Here is a 20,171-nt window from a genome sequence, read left to right as displayed (position 1 = left end):
GAGACACACCATACTTGCCGTGAAGGTATGGCTGCATCATGCTGTGGGAATGCTTCACTGCAGCAGGCCCTGGAAGGCTTGTGACAGTAGATGATAAAATGAATGCAGCAAAATACAGGGAAATCCTAGAGGAAAACCTGATGCAGCCTGCAAGAAAACTGGGACATGGGAGAAGATCTGTTTTCCAGCAAGACAATGACCCCAAGTATAAAGCCAAAGCTACACAGGGTGGCTTATAAACAACAAAGTTAATGTCCTGGAGTGGCCAAGTCGGAGTCCAAACCTCACTAAAATTGAGAATTTGTGGCTGGACTTGATAAGGTTGCTCACTCATTAGTGATTAGAGAGATTGAGGTGAAGGAACCCTTAGGAGGCAGTGAACATAACATGATTGAGTTCACTGTGAAATTTGAGAAAGAGAAGCTGAAATCCAATTTGCCGGTATTTCAGTGGAGTAAAGGAAATTACAGTGGCATGAGAGAGGAACAGGCCAAAATTGATTGGAAAGGGACACTAGCGGGAAGGACGGCAAAGCAGCAGTGGCTGGAGTTTATGCGAGAAGTGAGGAAGATGCAAGACAGATATATTCCAAAAAAGAAGACATTTTCGAATGGAAAAGGGATGCAACCGTGGCTGACAAGAGAGGCAAAAGTCAAAGTAATAGCAAAGGAGAGGGCATACAAGGAAGCAAAAATTAGTGGGAAGACAAAAGATTGGGAAGTTTTTAAAAGCTTACAAAAGGAAACTAAGAAGGTCATTAAGAGGGAAAAGATGAACTATGAAAGGAAACTAGCAAATAATATCAAAGAGGATACTAAAAGCTTTTTCAAGTATATAAAGAGTAAAAGACAGGTGAGAGTAGATATAGGACCGATAGAAAATGATGCTGGAGAAATTGTAATGGGAGATAAGGAGATGGCGGAGGAACTGAACGAGTATTTTGCGTCAGTCTTCACTGAGGAAGACATCAGCAGTATATCGGAAACTCAAGGGTGTCGGGGAAGAGAAATATGCGCAGTAACAATTATGACAGAGAAAGTACTCAGGAAGCTGAATAGTCTAAGGGTAGATAAATCTCCTGGACCAGATGGAATGCACCCTCGTGTTCTGAAGGAAGTAGCTGTGGAGATTGCGGAGGCATTAGCAATGATCTTTCAAAAGTCGATAGATTCTGGCATGGTTCCGGAGGACTGGAAGATTGCAAATGTCACTCTGCTATTTAAGAAGGGGGCAAGGAAACAGAAAGAAAATTATAGACCTGTTAGCTTGACATCGGTGATTGGGAAGTTGTTGGAGTCGATTGTCAAGAATGATGTTATGGAGTACCTGGAGGCATATGACAAGATAGGCAGAACTCAGCATGGTTTCCTTAAAGGAAAATCCTGCCTGACAAACCTATTGCAATTTTTTGAGGAAATTACAAGTAGGCTAGACAAGGGAGATGCAGTGGATGTTGTGTATTTGGATTTTCAGAAGGCCTTTGACAAGGTGCCGCACATGAGGCTGCTAAACAAGATAAGAGCCTATGGAATTATGGGGAAGCTACATACGTGGATAGAGCGTTGGCTGATTGGTAGGAAACAGAGAGCGGGAATAAAGGGATCCCATTCTGGTTGGCTGCCGGTTACCAGTGGTGTTCCACAGGGGTCCGTGTTGGGGCCGCTTCTTTTTATTTTGTGTATCAACAATTTGGATTATGGAATAGATGGCTTTGTGGCTAAGTTTGCTGATGATACAAAGATAGATGGAAGGGCCAGTAGTGCTGAGGAAACAGAGAGTCTGCAGAGAGACGTGGATAGATTGGGAGAATGGACAAAGAAGTGGCAAATGAAATACAATGTTGGAAAGTGTATGGTCATGCACTTTGGTAGAAGAAATAAACGGGCAGACTATTACTTAAATGGGGAGGGAAATCAAAGTTCTGAAATGCAACGGGACTTGGGAGTCCTCGTGCAGGATACCCTTAAGGTTAACCTCCAGGTTGAGTCAGTGGTGAAGAAGGCGAATGCAATGTTGGCATTCATTTCTAGAGGAGTAGAGTATAGGAGCAGGGATGTGATGTTGAGGCTCTATAAGGCACTGGTAAGACCTCACGGAGTACTGTGTGCAGTTTTGGGCTCCTTATTTAAGAAAGGATGTGCTGACGTTGGAGAGGTCTCGGAGAGGTTTCAGAGAAGATTAACTAGAATGATTCTGGGAATGAGAGGTTAACATATGAGGAACGTTTGACCGCTCTTGGACTGTACCCCTTGGAGTTTAGAAGAATGAGGGGGACCTCATAGAAACATTTCAGATGTTGAAAGGCATGGACAGAGTGGATGTGGCAAAGTTGTTTCCCATGGTGGGGGAGTCTAGTACGAGAGGGCATGACTTAAGGATTGAAGGGCGCCCAATCAGAACAGAGATGCGAAGACATCCTTTTAAGCCAAAGGGTCGTGAATCCTTGGAATTTGTTGTCACGGGCGGCAGTGGAGGCCAAGTCATTGGGCGTATTTAAGGCAGAGATTGGTAGGTATCTGAGTAGTCAGGGCATCAAAGGTTATGGTGAGAAGGCAGGGGAGTGGGACTAAATGGGAGAATGGATCAGCTCATTGATAAAGTGGCTGAGCAGACTCGATGGGCTGAATGGCTAACTTTTGCTCCTTTGTCTTATGGTCTCATGATCTCATGATCCCCATGCAATCTGACAGATGTTAAGCAGTCTTGTACAGAAGAATGGGGAAAAATTGCAGTGTTCAAATGTGCAATTCTGATAGAAACCTATCCACACTGATTCAAGGCTATAATTGCTGCCAAAGGTACATCTAACTGGCGTGAAGGGTGTGAATACTTATTCAAACAATTATTTTGCACTTTATATTTGTAATTGATTTAAATCACTTTGTAGAGATCTGTTTTTACTTTGACACAAAAAAGTCTTTTTTCTGTTGATCAGTGTCAAAAAAACCAAGTTAAATCCACTGGGATTCAATGTTTTAAAATATGAAAACTTCCAAGGGGTGGGGTGAATAATTTTTATAGGCACTGTATATGTATTAAATAGTTAAGTTAAATAAGTAGTGCAAAAAAAGGAGCGAGATAGTGTTCATTGACTCAATGTCCATGATGGCGGTGGGGAAGAAGCTGTCCCTGAATTGTTGAGTGTGTGCTTTCAGGCTTCTGTACCTCCTCCCTGATGATAGCAGTGAGAAGAGGGCTTCGCTCTTTTTAAGGCAGTACTCCTTGACGATGTCAATGATCATTGCTAGAAGTCTTTGTTTCATTGTCCAGACCTCCGAATCTTCATCAACGTGAAAGGCAGCAGGCATAAGGGAACAACATCATTTATAGCCCCTTCTGCAAATTGGAATCAGTCTTGGAAACATTCCTTCAGTTAGGTAATGTTTTCTCACGGGCAGTTGCAGGTGAGCATTAAATGTTGTCTTGCCAAGAGGGAAAGAGAAGGCAGATTGTCAGTCACTGAACCGTTCAGCAGCATGTGTCAGTGCCTTCTGGGAAGAAAGGGAAAGGTTGTAAGAGGCTCTGAGTTTGGAAGGAATGTGTGCTCACCAACAGTGCTGTATTGTGTAACTTAAGTTCCAGGGTCGATGAGCCAGAATGAAGCAAAGTCTTCAGTTGTGTCTTTCTGCGGGGGAGATCTTTGCTTAATATCCTCTGAGTATTATTTTTAGGGGATTTGCTAATGATGTTAAATTCTTAATCCTGCTGTTTTTTTAACACGGGTAATAAATAAGTTCACAACTTTGGTAAAATATCACAGTGATCTCACTCAGTGTGTTACTAGGCTGCTAAAAATAGCATAATACAGAAACTAAACATACCAGTGCTTGCACTAGGCTGTGAGTTCAGAGGGGCGATCTCCCTCAGCTGCTCCTGTAAACCTACATCCTCTCCTGACAGAGCTGCTGTCTGCATAAAGATCTTGGCATGGATAATATCCTTTACTTCAAATAAATATTGGCTTAGTTTTTGTCTGTGGGGATTCATGAATCTACCCCAACAAAGACTGACACCTTAACCCCGAGACTACTTGGCTGTACTACTCGTTGAATCTTAGAAGTGTACAGCCCACTTCATTCAGGTTGACCATGATACTAATCTTTTTGCCTGTGTTAGGCCCATATCCCTCTATTCCTTTGCCTTTTCTGTCTAAGTACCTGTCCAAATGCTTTTTTAACTTTTTCTTTATTAATCTTTTTATTGACTTAAAAAGAGCATATATACAAACAAGAAAATTATCTCATATATATATATACCTCAATAACAATACAAACAAAGTGAAATAGACATTATCAAAATCATACATAGTATTAAACTAATATGTAGTATATAATAAAAAAGAAGACAGCTAATTCTCTTATCAATTCATGGAGAGAAACAAAACAGTAAATTTTTAAATGAAAAAAAATCCCACTGCACTGTACAAGAAAATGGAAAAAAAGGGACAGGAAAGTCCATTCTGAGGATATGACCGAAAAAAAAAGACTTTCTGATCAAATCTAAAACTTTGAAAAAAATAATTGGAAGAGTAATAAATCAAATCAAATGAAAATATTGAATAAAAGGTCGCCAGATTTGTTCAAATTTAAAGGATGTATCAAATGTCCGACTTCTTATTTTCTCTAAACTTAAACAGGACATAATGGAGGAAAGCCAATAAAAGACAGTAGGTGGATTAGAATCCTTCCCATTCAGTAAAATGGCTCTCCTAGCCGATAAAGTTGAAAAGGCTATCATACGTTGAGTGGAAACAGGAATATTTCCTGCTTCCGATGGGATAATTCCAATGATTGCCGTAAGTTAGTTAGGTTGTAGGTCCAGATCCAAGACTTCTGATAACATTTTAAAAACATCTGTCCAAATATTGTCTAGCTTTATGCAAGACCAAAACATATGAGTTAAAGTGGCCACCTCAATATTACATCTGTCACAAATAGGATTGATGTTGGAAAAAATATGTGCTAGTTTATCCTTTGACATATGTGCCAGATGCACTACCTTGAACTGCATCAAGGAATGGCAGGCACAAATAGATGAGTTATTAACGAAATGAAAAATTTTACTCCATTGATTATCTGAAAGTGACTCTTGAAATTCCAATTCCCAAGCACATTTAATTTTATCATTAGATATCATTCGTGAATGGTTTTGTGAAGGGAAGATTGTGCCTCACGAGCCTGATTGAGGCTTTGTGAATGGAAGATCATGCCTCACGAGCCTGATTGAGGCTTTGTGAAGGGAAGATCGTGCCTCACGAGCCTGATTGAGTTTTTTGAAGAGGTAACAAAAGAAATTGATGAGGGTAGGGCAGTGGATGTGGTCTACATGGACTTCAGCAAAGCATTTGACAAGGTCCCTCATGAGAGACTCATCCAGAAAGTCATGAGGCATGGGATAAGTGGAACCTTGGCTGTTTGGATAAAAAATTGGCTTAAAGGAAGAAAGCAGAGGGTAGTTGTGGAAGGAAAGTATTCTGCCTGGAGGTCAATGACTAGTGGAGTGCCGCAGGGATCTGTCCTGGGACCCCCTGCTATTTGTGATTTTTATAAATGACCTGGATGTAGAGGCGGAAGGATGGGTGAGTAAGTTTGCGGATGACACGAAGATTGGAGGAGTTGTGGATGGAGCTGTAGGTTGTCGAAGGTTACAAGAGGATATAGACAGACTGCAGAGTTGGGCAGAAAAATGGCAGATGGGGTTCAATCCGGACAAGTGTGAGGTGATGCATTTTGGAAGGACAAACCAGAAGACTGAGTACAGGATTAATGGTCAGTTACTTAAGAGTGTGGATGAACAAAGGGACCTTGGGGTTGAAATCCATACATCCATCAAGGTCGCTGCACAGGTTGATAGGGTAGTTAAGAAGGCCTATGGGATGTTAGGCTTCATTAACAGGGGGATTGAGTTCAAGAGTATAGAGGTCATGTTGCAACTCTACAAATCTCTGGTGAGACCACACTTTTGTGTATTGTGTTCAATTCTGGTCACCTCATTATAGGAAGGATGTGGAAGTTATGGAGAGGGTGCAGAGGAGATTTACCAGGATGTTGCCTGGTTTGGAGAACAAGTCATATGAAGCAAGGTTAGCAGAGCTGGGACTTTTCTCTTTGGAGCGTAGAAGAATGAGAGGGGACTTGATAGAGGTCTACAAGATTATGAGAGGCATAGATAGGGTGGATAGTCAGTACCTGTTTCCCAGGGCACCAATAGCAAACACCAGAGGGCATATGTACAAAATTAAGGGGAGACATCAGGGGTAAGTTTTTTACACAGAGGGTTGTGAGTGCCTGGAATGACTTGCCAGGGATGGTGGTGGAGGCTAAAACATTAGGGGTATTTAAGAGCCTCTTGGACAGGCACATGGATGAAAGAAAAATGGAGGGTTATGGGGTAGTGTGGGTTTAGTACTTTTATTTTTAAGGATTATATGGGTCGGCACAACATGGAGGGCTGAAGGGCCTGTACTGTGCTGTAGTGTTCTATGGTTCTATGGTAAATTCAATAACCGTTTATAAATTATAGCTATCAACCCTTTTTGAAGTGGTTTAAGCTGAAAAAGAGCATCTGTCATATTAGGTACAAACGTTTGTAGATAAGCAGAAGGGTAATTTGGCAGCAAACCAAGTAAAAAATTCCTAATTCATAAATAACTAAAAAAATGTACATTAGATAAATCATATTTATGCTTTTTTAAAAGTTGTAACTATATCTGCCTCTACAAACTCCCTTTTTATTTCAAAAATAAACTTTATTCACGATAAAAATGCTGATAAGAGGAGAAACAGTGCAAAATAACATCTTGTTCGGAACAGTCAGTAGTGTAAATTTTAAAGGGAGAAAAAAACACAAACAGCACCATTGCCACTCTCTCGGCTCCCTGAGCTGATACACCCTTTGATTGTTTAAGAGGCTTTCCTCACCCTTCTCTGCCACTCCATGTGATTGAGCTAGACTGCAGCATTCCCTTCCTGACATCTCTCTCTGCTGGAAGACCAATAATTTTCAGGCAGACCAAAGGAGATCTTTCACTAAGTTTCTGACCTTCCAGCAGCACTTGAAGTCTTATCTTGGTCAGTGTCCCCGGGTTCAGCTGCTGGGAATGAACAGGGACATGGACCCTTGCATCTGTGTCCACACACTCTTCAAAAAAACCTACAATCTGCAAAGAGGTTTCTTCACCACCACAGCCATCCCAGATATCCACCACCCTCACCTTTACCCTTGGATCTCCCTTAAGTTTCTCCCCTCTCACTTTAAACCTGCTCCTTCTAGTTCTAGCCTCTCTTGCTCTGGAATAAAGACTCTTGACCATCTATTCTAATCATGCCCCTCCTAATTTTATAAGCATTTATCGGGTCAGAGAGGATCCAGACAGGATATTTAACTGCAAACACGAGGAAATCTGCAGATGCTGGAAATTCAAGCAATGCTGGTGGAACGCAGCAGGCCAGGCAGCATCTATAGGGAGAAGTAATGTCGACGTTTCGGGCCGAGACCCTTCGTCAGGACTAACTGAAAGGAAAGATAGTAAGAGATTTAAAAGTAGGAGGGGGAGGGGAAATGCAAAGTGATAGAAGACCGGAGGGGGTGGAGTGAAGCTGAGAGCCGGAAAGGTGATTGGCAAAAGAGATACAGAGCTGGAGAAGGGAAAGAATCATGGGACGGGAGGCCTAGGGAGAAAGGAAGAAGGAGGAGAGCACCAGAAAGAGATGGAGAACAGTTCTCCATCTTTCACCTTTCCGGAAGGTCAGTTCATAGATTGATCAGCATCTTTTTGAGTTGACATCAGAGGCCAGGGTTAACCACACAAAGAGCGAGGCCTTGCTCTTCAGTAACTGGCCCGACCCATCCAATGTCCCCTTCTCCATCAGGTCTGATTGTGTGAAGCCGTTGGGTGTCTGGTTCAGAGGGGCCAAGGTGTGCAACAAGAATTGGCTGGAACAGACTAGGAAGGTAAAACAGAAATTTGGATTGTGAGGAGGGCACTTAGGGAAGAACAGGTGTGAGGTGCTCTCAGGCTGCTGTACTTGGTGGCCCATCCTCTGCTCCTCCCACTCGGGAATCATCTGAGCTGTCTTTAGGTTCATCTGGGATCCAAGATGTAGTGGGTCAGATGGGTCACAATGCACATCCCTAAAAAACAGTGGGTGGGGCAAAATTGTACCCAATGTTGCCGTCGCCCTGATGACCATCTTTGTGGGCTCCAAGTACCACTACATGCTGAGGTTTTATCTGTTCCCAGTGTTGCAAAGGATAGGTCTGGCCTCATTGCCTTACAACGTCCCAATTAGCTGGACGTTGCTGTGCAACCTGTCCTCCATTGAAAAGTTCTTCCAGACCAACACCTATGACCATAAGGCCATCGGGCAGTGGTCAGCACAGAACGTCCTGCAAGCACTGCAGGAGGAGGACTCGATGGACACATTGGGGTGGTTTTCTGAGCAGACTGTCCAGACCATCTGGCAGAATGCCTCATTGCCAGGCCTTACCACAGGCACCAAGACCTTGCCTGTGGATGCTGAGAGAAACCCTCCCAGTCAGATTCTTCCTGCATCACACTGACCTCACAGTGCCCACAGGATTACTGTAGTGGTGAAGAGCCAGTGGCTCATTTCTTTGCAGACTGTGGGTTTGTGAAGAGGGTGTGGAGATAGATGAAAGGGCTTTGTGTCATGGTTCATCCCCAGCAGCTGCATATCAGAGGACTTTCTGATCTACAGACTGTTCTCGGGGATGCACACGGAGACAAACATCAGGTGCTGCTGGCAGATCACCAACTCGGTGAAAGACGCTCTTTGATCTGCCGGAAACTTATTGGTCTTCAGCACGTTGAGGTGTCCGTGGAGGAAGGCTGCCAACTGGCACCTTCCAGGCTGCAGGAGTGCATATTGAGGGATGCATTTAAACTTGGTGCAGCCTGCACAAGGGCTCTTTGGGTAAGGACCATCATCTAGGGTTCTTCTCCTTCAGGAGAGGGAGGGGCTGGGTTGGGGGGAGGCAACCCCTCAATTATTGTACCAGCTCAGAGTGCCACATAAGTGACAGCAGTGCTATTGATGTGTGTGAATACAATAGAACAGTACAGAAAAATTGACTATGGATATAAAAAATGAAAATATTATTTTCTTGTAAATATTATTTTCATAATGAATAAAGTTTATTTTTTTTAATCCTTGAATTTTGTGGATTTGCGAAGAGGGTGTGGGGAAAAGATGCAAGGGCCTGTGTCACAATTCATCTTGAGCAACTTTGTGACAGAGGACTGACTCTCTGATCTACGTGCTGTTCCCAGGGGCACATATAGAGATAGACATCATGCTGCTGGCATATCAGCAACTCGGTGAAAGCCAGTCTTCAGTCTACCCGAAACCTGTTGGTCTGCCAGCACATTGAGATGTCCGTAGAGGATGCTGTCGACTGACACATTTAAGCTGCAGGAGTACGCGCTGAGGGACATGTTGAAGCCTGGTGCAGCTACCCTAGGTATTCGGTGGGGGAGGACCACAGTGTAGGGTTCTTCCACTACTGCACACGGAGGGGCTGGGTTGGGTGAGGAAGCCTCCAATTATTGTAGTATTATAATGCCCCAGGGAGCCAGTAAGTGGCAACAGTCCTATTGGTTTTAAGGAATGTAATAAAACACTACTTATCGCGTAATAATAAAAAGACATTGTGCGGTTTACTCTTGGAAGTAAATTTTATCATGAATAAAGTTTATTTTGATAGTTTTTAAAAAATTAATTCTGTTCACCCATCACCCTACATTCATCATGCATATTAATCAGTTAAGTATTTTTAAAATTCCTATTCTTTATCCATTTTGAAATTCCTAATCTATTCACATCTCACCCTCGCTTTCTATCTTTGCAAAATTCTCCAGCCCTACAAATCCCCCAGGTACAGAGTCTTGAAAAAATATTCAGCCCCCACAACTACTTTCACACTTTACTGTCTCATTTTCTAAATTTAACAGGTATAATGAAGTGGGATCTACAAAACATTGTGCATCATGTCAAGTTCAAAAGAAAAATTCCAAAACCTGTCAACAATTTGCTAAAAATTAAAATTGAAAATTGTGAGGTTCAAGAAGTATTGTCTCCTTTGTAATTACTATGTTGGCTTTTCTTAGATGTAATATTACCTTACCAATTTATTGATGTAGAAAATTAGAGGATCACCTGTTTTCAATGAATTCATAAGAATGAACACCCCTTCTCTCTGTAACAGTATGGTAGATATTAATCAGACCAAACCGAAATAAAGACAAAAAAGCATTCAAGACAAGTCAAGAAAATGATCATAGGTAATCTGGGGAAAGGGTACAAGACAGACAGACAGACGTACTTTATTGATCCCGAGGGAAATTGGGTAAGACCATCTGAAAGGCACTGGACACACCTCAGTGTCAACTGACAGTGCATACTGTCATGAAAAAGTGGAAAAATATGGAACCATAGCCATACTGCCTAGATCAGGCCACTCATCTAAACTTAGTCACTAACAGTCACTCTGAATGTGCTGCAGAAGTCAGTGGCTGCAATTGGAGATGAAGCGCACAATCTCTAAGGCCTTGTACAGAAAAGGTATTTATGGAAGAATGGCAAGGAAGAAGCCCTGGCTAAAAAAAAGAGAGCATATCCTCATCCATTAAGACTATGCAAAGCATTACTTAGTAGATACTGTAAAGATGTGAAAGAAGATCTTGTGATCAGATGAGACTAAAGTGGATCTTCTTGGCCTCAACACTAAGTAGTACATGTGGCATAAATCTGATTACTGTGCATCAGCCAGGTAACACCATCCCTACTGTAAGGTATGGTGGAGGTAGCATCTCAGCAGCAGGGACTGGAAATATGGTCAGGATTGATGGCAAGATGAATGCTGCTAAATACAAAGATATGCTGGATAAAAACCTGCTAGACTCTGCCAGAAAGCTTAAACTGGGGAGGAAGTTCATCTTTCAGCAGGACAACGACCCAAAGCACACTGCCAGAGCAACCATGGAGTGGCTTCAAATGAAGAAAGTTGATGTCCCAAAGTGGTCCAGTCAGAGTCCTGACCTTTATCCAATCGAACTCTCCGACAAGACCTACAGATGGCTCTCCACTGCTGCTCCCCACCGAACCTGGCAGAACTTGAAACAATTCTGCAAAGGAAGAATGGGCAAATCTTGCTCCATCATGTGCAAAGCTGATAGAGCTTATCTAAAACAAAATTACTGGCTATAATAGCTGTGAGAGGTGGTTCAACTAAGTGCTGAGTAAACAGGGATGAATACCTTTGAACTGTTGACATTTTGGTTTTTGAATTTTTAGTTTTTTATGCTTTACATTTTCCCCTGTTTTTAGGGGGCTCTACTGTGAAAAGAAAAGGAGCATGTGATTCACAATTAAAAATTCTCAGTTAGGTTGACCAAAATTCCTGGTTGTAAAACTCATTTATGTGAACAAAGGATTGGGGGCTGGGCTGGATACTTTTACAAGGCATTGTATTTAATCGTGCTCTTCCATTTCTGGCCTCTATCGGTTGTTGTGCTTCAACAATCAAGAACATAAGTTTCCTATCTAACCTTCTCAGCCTTTTTCTCTTCTAACATGCTCTTGAATGGAGTCAAGTTAGGAAAAGGGGAAGTACAACGAGATCTAGGTGTTCTTGTACATCAGTCAATGAAAGCAAGCATGCAGGTACAGCAGGCAGTGAAGAGAGCTAATGGCATGCTGGCCTTTATAACAAGAGGAATTGAGTATAGGAGTAAAGAGGTCCTTCTGCAGCTGTACAGGGCCCTGGTGAGACCCCACCTAGAGTATTGTGTGCAGTTTTGGTCTCCAAATTTGAGGAAGGACATTCTTGCTATTGAGGGAGTGCAGCGTAGGTTCACAGGGTTAATTCCCGGAATGGCGGGACTGTCATATGTTGAAAGATTAGAGCGACTGGGCTTGTATACACTGGAATTTAGAAGGATGAGAGGGGATCTGATTGAAACATATAAGATTATTAAGGGATTGGACACACTGGAGGCAGGAAGCATGTTCCCGCTGATGGGTGAGTCCAGAACTAGAGGCCACAGTTTAAGAATAAGGGGTAAGCCATTTAGAACAGAGATGCGGAAAAACTTTTTCACCCAGAGAGTGGTGGATATGTGGAATGCTCTGCCCCAGAAGGCAGTGGAGGCCAAGTCTCTGGTTGCATTCAAGAGAGAGTTAGATAGAGCTCTTATAGATAGCGGGGTTAAGGGATATGGGGAGAGGGCAGGAACGGGGTACTGATTGTGTATGATCAACCATGATCACAGTGAATGGTGGTGCTGGCTAGAAGGGCCGAATGGCCTACTCCAGCACCTACTGTCTATTGAATGGTACGCCATGACTGCAAAATCCAATGAAGCATCTTGCCAAGTCTACTGGGACAGGACCTCTAGAAATCAACACCTGTCCCACATTGACGGAGGCAAATGGGAACACTGAACACCAACGAGGTTCTTCATTGCCTCCATCTAAATCTGAGATCTCCGTACTCCACCCGGTTGTGAACCATTGTGGGTGAAAGACAGTAATGAAATGTCTAACACTGGAGGACATAGAGGGATCAGATGTGGAGAGAGTGAGCAATTTCAAGTTCCTGGGTGTCAAAATCTCTGAGGATCTAACCTGGTCCCAACATATTGATGCAGCAATAAAGAAGGCAAGACAGTTGAATGTATTTCATTAGGAGTTTGAAGAGATTTGGTTTGTCAACTAAAACACTTGAAAACTTCTATAGACGTACCATGGAGAGCATTCTGACAGGCTGCATCGCTGTCTGATGTGCAGGGGTGGGGGTGCTACTGCACAGGACCGAAAAAAAGCTACAGGAAGTCATAAAATTAGCTTCACCTTGGATACTAACTTCTGTTGTACCCAACACATCTTTAAGGAGCGGTGCCTCAGAAAGGAGACGTCCATTATTAAGGACCCCCATCACCCAGGGCATACCCTCTTCTCACTGTTACCATCAGGAAGGAGGTACAAACACCTGAAAGCACACACTCAGTGATTCAGGAAAAGCTTCTTCCCCTCTGCCATACAATTCCTAAATGGACGTTGTACCCATGAACACTACCTCATTTTTTAATATATATTTCTGTTTTTGCACTATTTTTTAATATAATTTTCCAATTGAATAAATTATTTATTTATTTATTCTCTGTATTATCATGTATTGCATTGAGCTGCTGCTGCTGAGTTAACAAATTTCACAATACATGCCAGTGATAATAAATCTGATTCGACATAAATATAGCAGTAAAAGATTTAGAGGGGATCTGAGGTTGAATTTTTTCACCCAGCGGGTGGTTGGAATCAGGAACACCCGGCTTGAACGGGTGGTGGGTGTAGAGACTCACACATATTTAAGAAGTATTTGAACATGCACTTGAATCACCAAGGCATTGAAGTTTATGACTCAAGTGCAGGTAGGTGAACGTGGTTTGGATGGGTACTTGATGGTTGGCATGTATAGGATGGGCCAAAGGGCCTCTTTCTCTGCTGTATGACTAGATCAGGGTGTCCATTCGTTTTTATGCCTTGGACCCCAGGTTGGGGACCCCTGCTCTGGAAGGACTGCAGCAGTTCCAGATGGCAACTTGATTAGGTTTGGTCAACAAACGGCAGTGAACCACACATCCCAAAAGTGAAAAAGCAGAGTTGCCATGACATCTCCTGTTGCTTGTTTTTAACCGTCACGTGAAGTCGTCCGTTATCTTTTCTTATAAATTACATTAGTGTGTTCTATTCACTCAAAGCTGGCAGTGAGTCGAGGAAAGCAAACTTTTGGCTAACACCAATCCTTTCTCTTTTTCACCTCCAGAATGTTTGCACCAAGTGCGGAATTGAAACAGCCAGTCGGCCCCGACCTGTGTGGCTGTGTAAGATCTGCAGTGAGCAACGAGAGGTAAGCTCTATGTGCATCGTCTCAGAGATTGCAGAGTTCATGCTTTGGTTCTGGTACACTAAAATTGTGTTATAATCTGCTGCTGTGGGAAGATTCCTGGCAGTAGCCAGGCTGTGTCCCAGTGGGATTAAGGATGGAAGTGGAAGGAGAGGGCAGAGTTGACATAGTTAACAGTGTGGTGAAGGCAATGGTCAGAGTGATCATTATAAGAGTTGGGACTTCATGTTACAGCTATATGAGACATTGGTGAGACGGTGTTTTGATTATTGTGTGCCGTTCTGGTTGCCTAGCTGTAGGAAGAATATAATTAAGCTGGAGATGGTGCAGAAAAGATTCACAATGCTGTTACTTCATTTATCAAGAGAGATTGGATAGGCTGGGACTGTTTTCTCCGGAGCATAGGAGAGGTGACCTTACTGAGGTTTATAAAAGCATGTGGGGCATAGATAAGGTGAATACTTTTCTCAGAGGTGGATAGAATGAGTTGCCAGAGGAAGTAGTAGAGATAGGTGGAATTGCAATGTTTAAAAGTCTTTGGGCAGGTACTTGGATAGGAAGTGTTCAGAGGAATATGGGCCAAAATCAGGTAAATGGGACTAGCTTCAGTTAAACAAATTGATCAGCTTGAATACGTTGGGTGAAGAGGTCTGTTTCTGAGCTGTGTAGCTCTGCGATGTTACGAAGGAGAAACTGGCCACATTTCTTTCAGCTTGCGTGTACATAATCCAGCTACTAGCTTCAAGGTGGGGTCAGCTGAAGCAGACAAATGAGGTCTGAACAGTGATTGAAAAAGACAAGTTTTGTAGTCAGCAGAATAATTGTGCCACAGCATTTAATTCAGGCGTGAGGAGTTAAAGATTAGTGCTTCAACAAATCAACAATTAGGCAGTGAGTGCGTCATCATCACTTCCCTGATTCCACAGGTAGCTTTTTACCTACAGTTTCTGTCTGCTGCTGTTGAGAAGACACATTCACATCAGAGCTGAGCAGCCACAGTTACTGCTTTCAGACAGTGCAGGAGTTGGTACTGTTCTCTTGCAGTCACACTGCAGCTTCCCTTCCTTAGGAAGAAAAGTGGTTAAAGGGGTCTGTTACCCTGACAACCACATCTGCCTGGCTTTATCATTCTCCACCATCCTTCCCATGCTTTCAAGAGAATCCTAATGATCTCTGCTCCACCTTGCTCAGGCTCTCCGCTAGTTTGCACCCACCAACTAATTGCACTTTGCATTTTCTGGTTCTTAGGCAGTTTGTGAGATCGATCTTTCTACACACTGGGATTGATTTTAGAGTGGGAGAGTTACAGTTATTTTGCTTTCTATTCCACTGCCAAAGTGGTGAAGTGGAAACACTGGAATGAGCTCTTTGTGATAGTGCAAGCTTGGTAGGCGGGTTTACAAAACCAGGAAAGCAGCCATCGCTGATTAGGTGCCTCAGATAAGCTGATGCTGTTTAGAAACAAGTCTTTGACGAAGCTTTGAATGTTTCCATTTATAATACATTCTTACTCAGTTTATATTTTACAACTGATTGAATTTCTCTTCTATTAAGCAAAAGCATTGATTTTAACCACACATCCCTCCATCCCATTGAGACAGCGTTGAACTGAGCCGTAGCCATCGGCTCCTGGACCGGTTATACTCACCTCGACAGTTCATTGCTGTGGACTCACTTTGGGGACTGATGGTTTGATGATTAATGTTTGGTGTGTTAGTTGTTCACTTTATGCTGTTTGCGTGATTTGTTCTGTTTTTCCATGTGTCTGACTGTGTGGAGGTTTTCTTTAAACAGGTTCTATGGAGTTTCTTTGTTTTGTGGCTGCCTGCAAGAAGCCAAATCTCAAGGTTGTGTCCTGTATACATACCTTGATAATAAATGTACTTTGAACTTTGGATGGGGGTTGCCCATGTTCTCAGCACCCCTTCTGACTGCACCACTTATTCTTAAGTCATCTCCGAGTGGACAGTGGGATGGATCTGGGGATTTGGAGGGCTTGAGACTGGGGGTGTTTTGTAGTTACTCTATCTGGGCAGTATCAGGATAAGTTCCCAGATGATACCAATGAGGGTGAAAGATATAGGCTGCAGAAAGGTCAATGGGCATGCAAGCACCAAATAGATTACAGTCCCGAGAAAGGTGAGATGATACATTGGGAGCACACACAATAACTGTCAAGACATTGAGAAGTGGAAAGAAACAGAGAGTTTTTATGGGCGGGTTCCTCTCAGATGTATAAAGTAATTAAGAAGGTTCTCTAGTTATTTGCCCTTACAGCCAGGAATAGAATACAAGAGCAGGGTGGTCATCCTACAAATCTATTAAAACTAGGCCACAGTACAAAGAACAAAGTACATTTATTATCCAGGTATGTGTACTATATACAGTCGGCGTTCCTTATCCGCGGATTCCGCATGTGCGGATTCAACCAACCGCAGATCAGGAAAACCCAGAGGTTCTCTCTCCAGCACTCGTTGTTTGAGCACGTACAGACTATTTTTTCTTGTCATTATTCCCTAAACAATACAGTATAACAACTATTTACATTGTATTAGGTATTATAAGTAATCTAGAAATGACTTAAAAGTACAGGCAGTCCCCGGGTTATGAATGAGTTCCATTCCTGAGTCCGTCTTTTAGTCGGATTTGAAGATGGAACAGATACATCCGGTATTATTTAGCGTCAGTTAGTCAAACATTTTCCTTAGTATATAGTATATATTTTACCTTTCTATGCATATAAAACACTTAAGAAACATACGTATTTCAATAATTAAACCACTGCATTGCTTAGTAATAATTGGAGCTTTCATTGGGGCAGGGCCTTTCACATGCTCCATTAAAATTGTTCCGATCTTTGACCAACTGTAGCCTAACGCATTTCCAATGACCGATGGTGTTTCACCTCTTTCCGATCGCTTTATTACTTCCACCTTATTTTCAATCGTGATCGTGATTGTTTTCGTGAACAGAAACACTGCAGATTCAGAGCTGCACCGCCAGGTCCTAATGTCCACCGCACTGAAACATGTTAAATAATGTTCGGGGTTCTGCTGGATCCTAAAAACCACCGCACTGAGACAGGTTAAATAAGGGACTTGAGCATCCGTGTTTTTTGGTATCTGTGGGGGGGGGGGGGGGTCTCAGAACCAATCCTCCACAGATAAGGAGGGCCGACTGTACATACAACCTTGAGATTTGTCTCCTTACAGGCAGCCACAAATGAAAGAAACCAAATAGAACCCATTAATAAAAGAAGACTCTCAAACAATCAATGCGCAGAGAGAAAACAAATCGTACAAACAATAAAAGAAGCAGCTACCATTGTGAGTCCACAGCCACGTAGCCAGCCATCACTACAGCCAATTTGCGGGCCTGTTAGTTGCAGGCTACATCCTTAGTTCAGTGCAGAGATGAGTAAATCTGGCCCGATACTGAAATTGATCAAATCTTGGATAGTTCCTTGATCTCAGACCTGGGCCCTGATGCTTCAATTTGGCCCATACCTGACCTTCCAATTCAGCCCAGTATTCAAATTGATCAAACTTTGGGTCCTTCCTCGCTCTCAGGCCTGGGCCTAGGCCGCGCTGCCTTGACCCTCCCTTGCCTTGGTTCTCCCAGTCCACTCCAGCAATGACCAAACATTGGTTCATTCCCTGCTCTCGGACCCGGGCCCTGCCACCTCAATTTGGCCCATACACACCATGGTGCAACTCTCCTGCACCTTCGAGACTTCAGTTCACACTGCAAAAATACCAGCCCGTACAGGCCATCCAAAACCTCAACATCAAAAGGGAAGTTACAGGCTATTGATTGCAGTGATCAGATCTGAGAAAAAGTGTGAGTAATAAAGTAACTAGTAGTTTTGTTTGTCTTGTTTGCTACTGGCAAATTGTCACTGTGCTTCACCCCAGTGCCATCTTAAACCAGAAGAGTGTTTTCTACAATTCCTGTCATCTCCCCCCCATCCAGAAAAATACAATAACAACAGAAAGTGTCCAGATTTAGGGAGATGTTATCACAGCTGAATATTTTAGTTATGATGAGTGATTGCTTCAACTCGTGCTGTGTTCTTTGGGAAAAAATGAACTGACAGAAGATGTTATCATGATGTATTTAACTATGTAAACTAGACAGAGTAAACAGGAAAGATTTGTTTTCTTAGCTGAGAAATCAATAAACAAGGCACATGGATCGGAAAAAAGTTGTGGTAGGATTATAGGGGAGCTGAGCAAAAATATTTACATGCATTCAGCAGAGGACATCTGGACCTATTACCTGCAAGGGTGATGGGACAAAAAACCCTGATCTGCAAGACCAAACAATGGAAATGTGGATACCCTAGAGAGCATGTTCTTGCATCATATGATTAGCTTCTTTCTGTGTTGTCCTTCCTAATTTTTATATGGCATAGCTGCCCCTGTTCCATTTTAATGGAGAAACCAGGAGACCCTACAGACACAGAACTCACCAGTGAAATCTGCTGGGATAGGCATATGGCAGGAGAGTTTTATTTTTTCACCTTCACTGTTTTCTCTCCCCTCTCTCCTTCTGGAAACATTTTGAGGTACCTCCAACCACGTCACCAATTCTATAACCTTTTTGGATGATCCCTGGGACCAGTTCTTACACAACCTCCCACTTGCTGCCAAACATGGCTCCTGGGCCATTCTAACCAAAATGTGGATCCACATTACTGAATTCAGAGTAACCCAAGAATCCTCAAAAGTTCCTTCGGGTATGAAAGAGGAGGAATGCTGCTGGTTAGTTGGTCTCTCCTGCTCTAATCCCTTTCGGGAGTGAGATGAGAGGTACCTGACAACAAGATCCATTTTGGTTTCCTTCCTGAGTCATGATGGGGACTCAATGAGTGGAGACATAGGGGGGTTGAAGGTGATTCTCACACACAAAATGCTGCAGGAACTCAGTAGGTCAGACAGCATCTATGGAAATGAATAAACTGTTGTCATTTTGAGCCAAGACCCTCATAAGGACTGGAAAGGGGGAGGGCAGGCCAGAATAAGAAGGAGGGGGAGGAGGACATGCTAGATAGTGATAGGTGAGTGGGGCAGGTGAGTGAAGTAAGAAGTGGGGGGGGGGTGATTGGTGGAAAATGCAAAGGGCTGGAGAAGAAGGAAACTGATAGGAAAGTGGACAATTGGAGAAAGGAAAGGAGGGGGTAGAAGAGGAGAAGAGATAAGAGGCTAGAGTGGGGAATTGAAGAAAGGGGAGAGGGTAATGTTACTGTAAGTTGAGGAGCTCAGTGTTCATGTCAGGTGGAGGTTACCTAGATGGAATTTGAGGTGTTGCTCCAAACCTGAGAGTGGTCTCTCCATGGCTGAAGAGGAGGCCTTGGACTGATATGTCGGAATGAGAATGGGGATAGTAATTAAAATAGTTGGCCAGCAGGAGATTCTGCATTTTGCAGATGGAGTTGAGGTGCCCAAGAAAGAAATCCCCCAATTTATGTTGGATCTCACCAGTGTAGAGGAGGCCACGTTGGGAGCACAGTAGATTGCCCCAACAGATTTGCAGATGAAGGGTTGTCTCACCTGGAAGGTCTGTTTGGGTCACAGAATGGAGATGACTGCGGGGGTGAATGGGCAGGTATAGCACTTTTGCCACTTGCAGGGTTAAGTGCAATAGGAGATCAGTGGGGAGGGACGAATGGACAAGGGAATCATGGAGGCAGCAATCCCTGTAGAAGGCAGAGAGTGGCGGGGGGTGGTGGGGTGGGAGGTAATGATAAGACCAAAAGACATAGGCCATTCAGCCCATTGACTCTGCTCCACCATTCCATCATGGCTGATTCCAGATCCCACTCAACCCCATACACCTGCCTTCTCTCCATAATCTTTGATGGCCTGACCATTTGGGAAACTGAATTTTCACTTTAGATATATTCACGGTCTTGGCCTCCACCACAGTCTTTGGCAGAGCTTTCCACAGATTCACTACTCTCTTTCTTTTTCAATATTTTTATTAATTTCTTACATAAAAGAATACAGGGTACAGTAAGATAAATAATGTATATCGATTACAATATACTGAAATCACAGATGATGTGTAATTAGAACATAGAATAGTACAGCACATTACAGGCCCTTCGGCCCACAATGTTGTGTCGACCCTCAAACCCTGCCTCCCATATAACCCCCCCACCTTAAATTCCTCCATATACCTGTCTAGTATTCTCTTAAACTTCACTAGTGTATCTGCCTCCACCACTGACTCAGGCAGTGCAT

General features: G+C 43.1%; 1 protein-coding gene across 11 annotated transcripts in view; it reads left to right on the top strand.

The window, feature by feature from the left end:
• LOC140738485 (rabphilin-3A-like) overlaps positions 1–20,171 on the top strand; it is a 267,048-nt gene that overhangs the window by 156,047 nt on the left and 90,830 nt on the right. For all 11 annotated transcript variants that reach the window (XM_073065818.1, XM_073065822.1, XM_073065815.1 and 8 more), the window contains one exon: positions 13,846–13,929. In XM_073065818.1, the coding sequence (XP_072921919.1) occupies positions 13,846–13,929 (84 nt within the window). The remainder of the gene's footprint in view (positions 1–13,845; positions 13,930–20,171) is intronic.

Source organism: Hemitrygon akajei, chromosome 14 (genome assembly GCF_048418815.1).
Source record: "Hemitrygon akajei chromosome 14, sHemAka1.3, whole genome shotgun sequence".
NCBI lineage: Eukaryota > Metazoa > Chordata > Chondrichthyes > Myliobatiformes > Dasyatidae > Hemitrygon > Hemitrygon akajei.
Note: the sequence above shows the minus strand (reverse complement) of the source record. Positions and strands in the feature narration are given on the sequence as shown.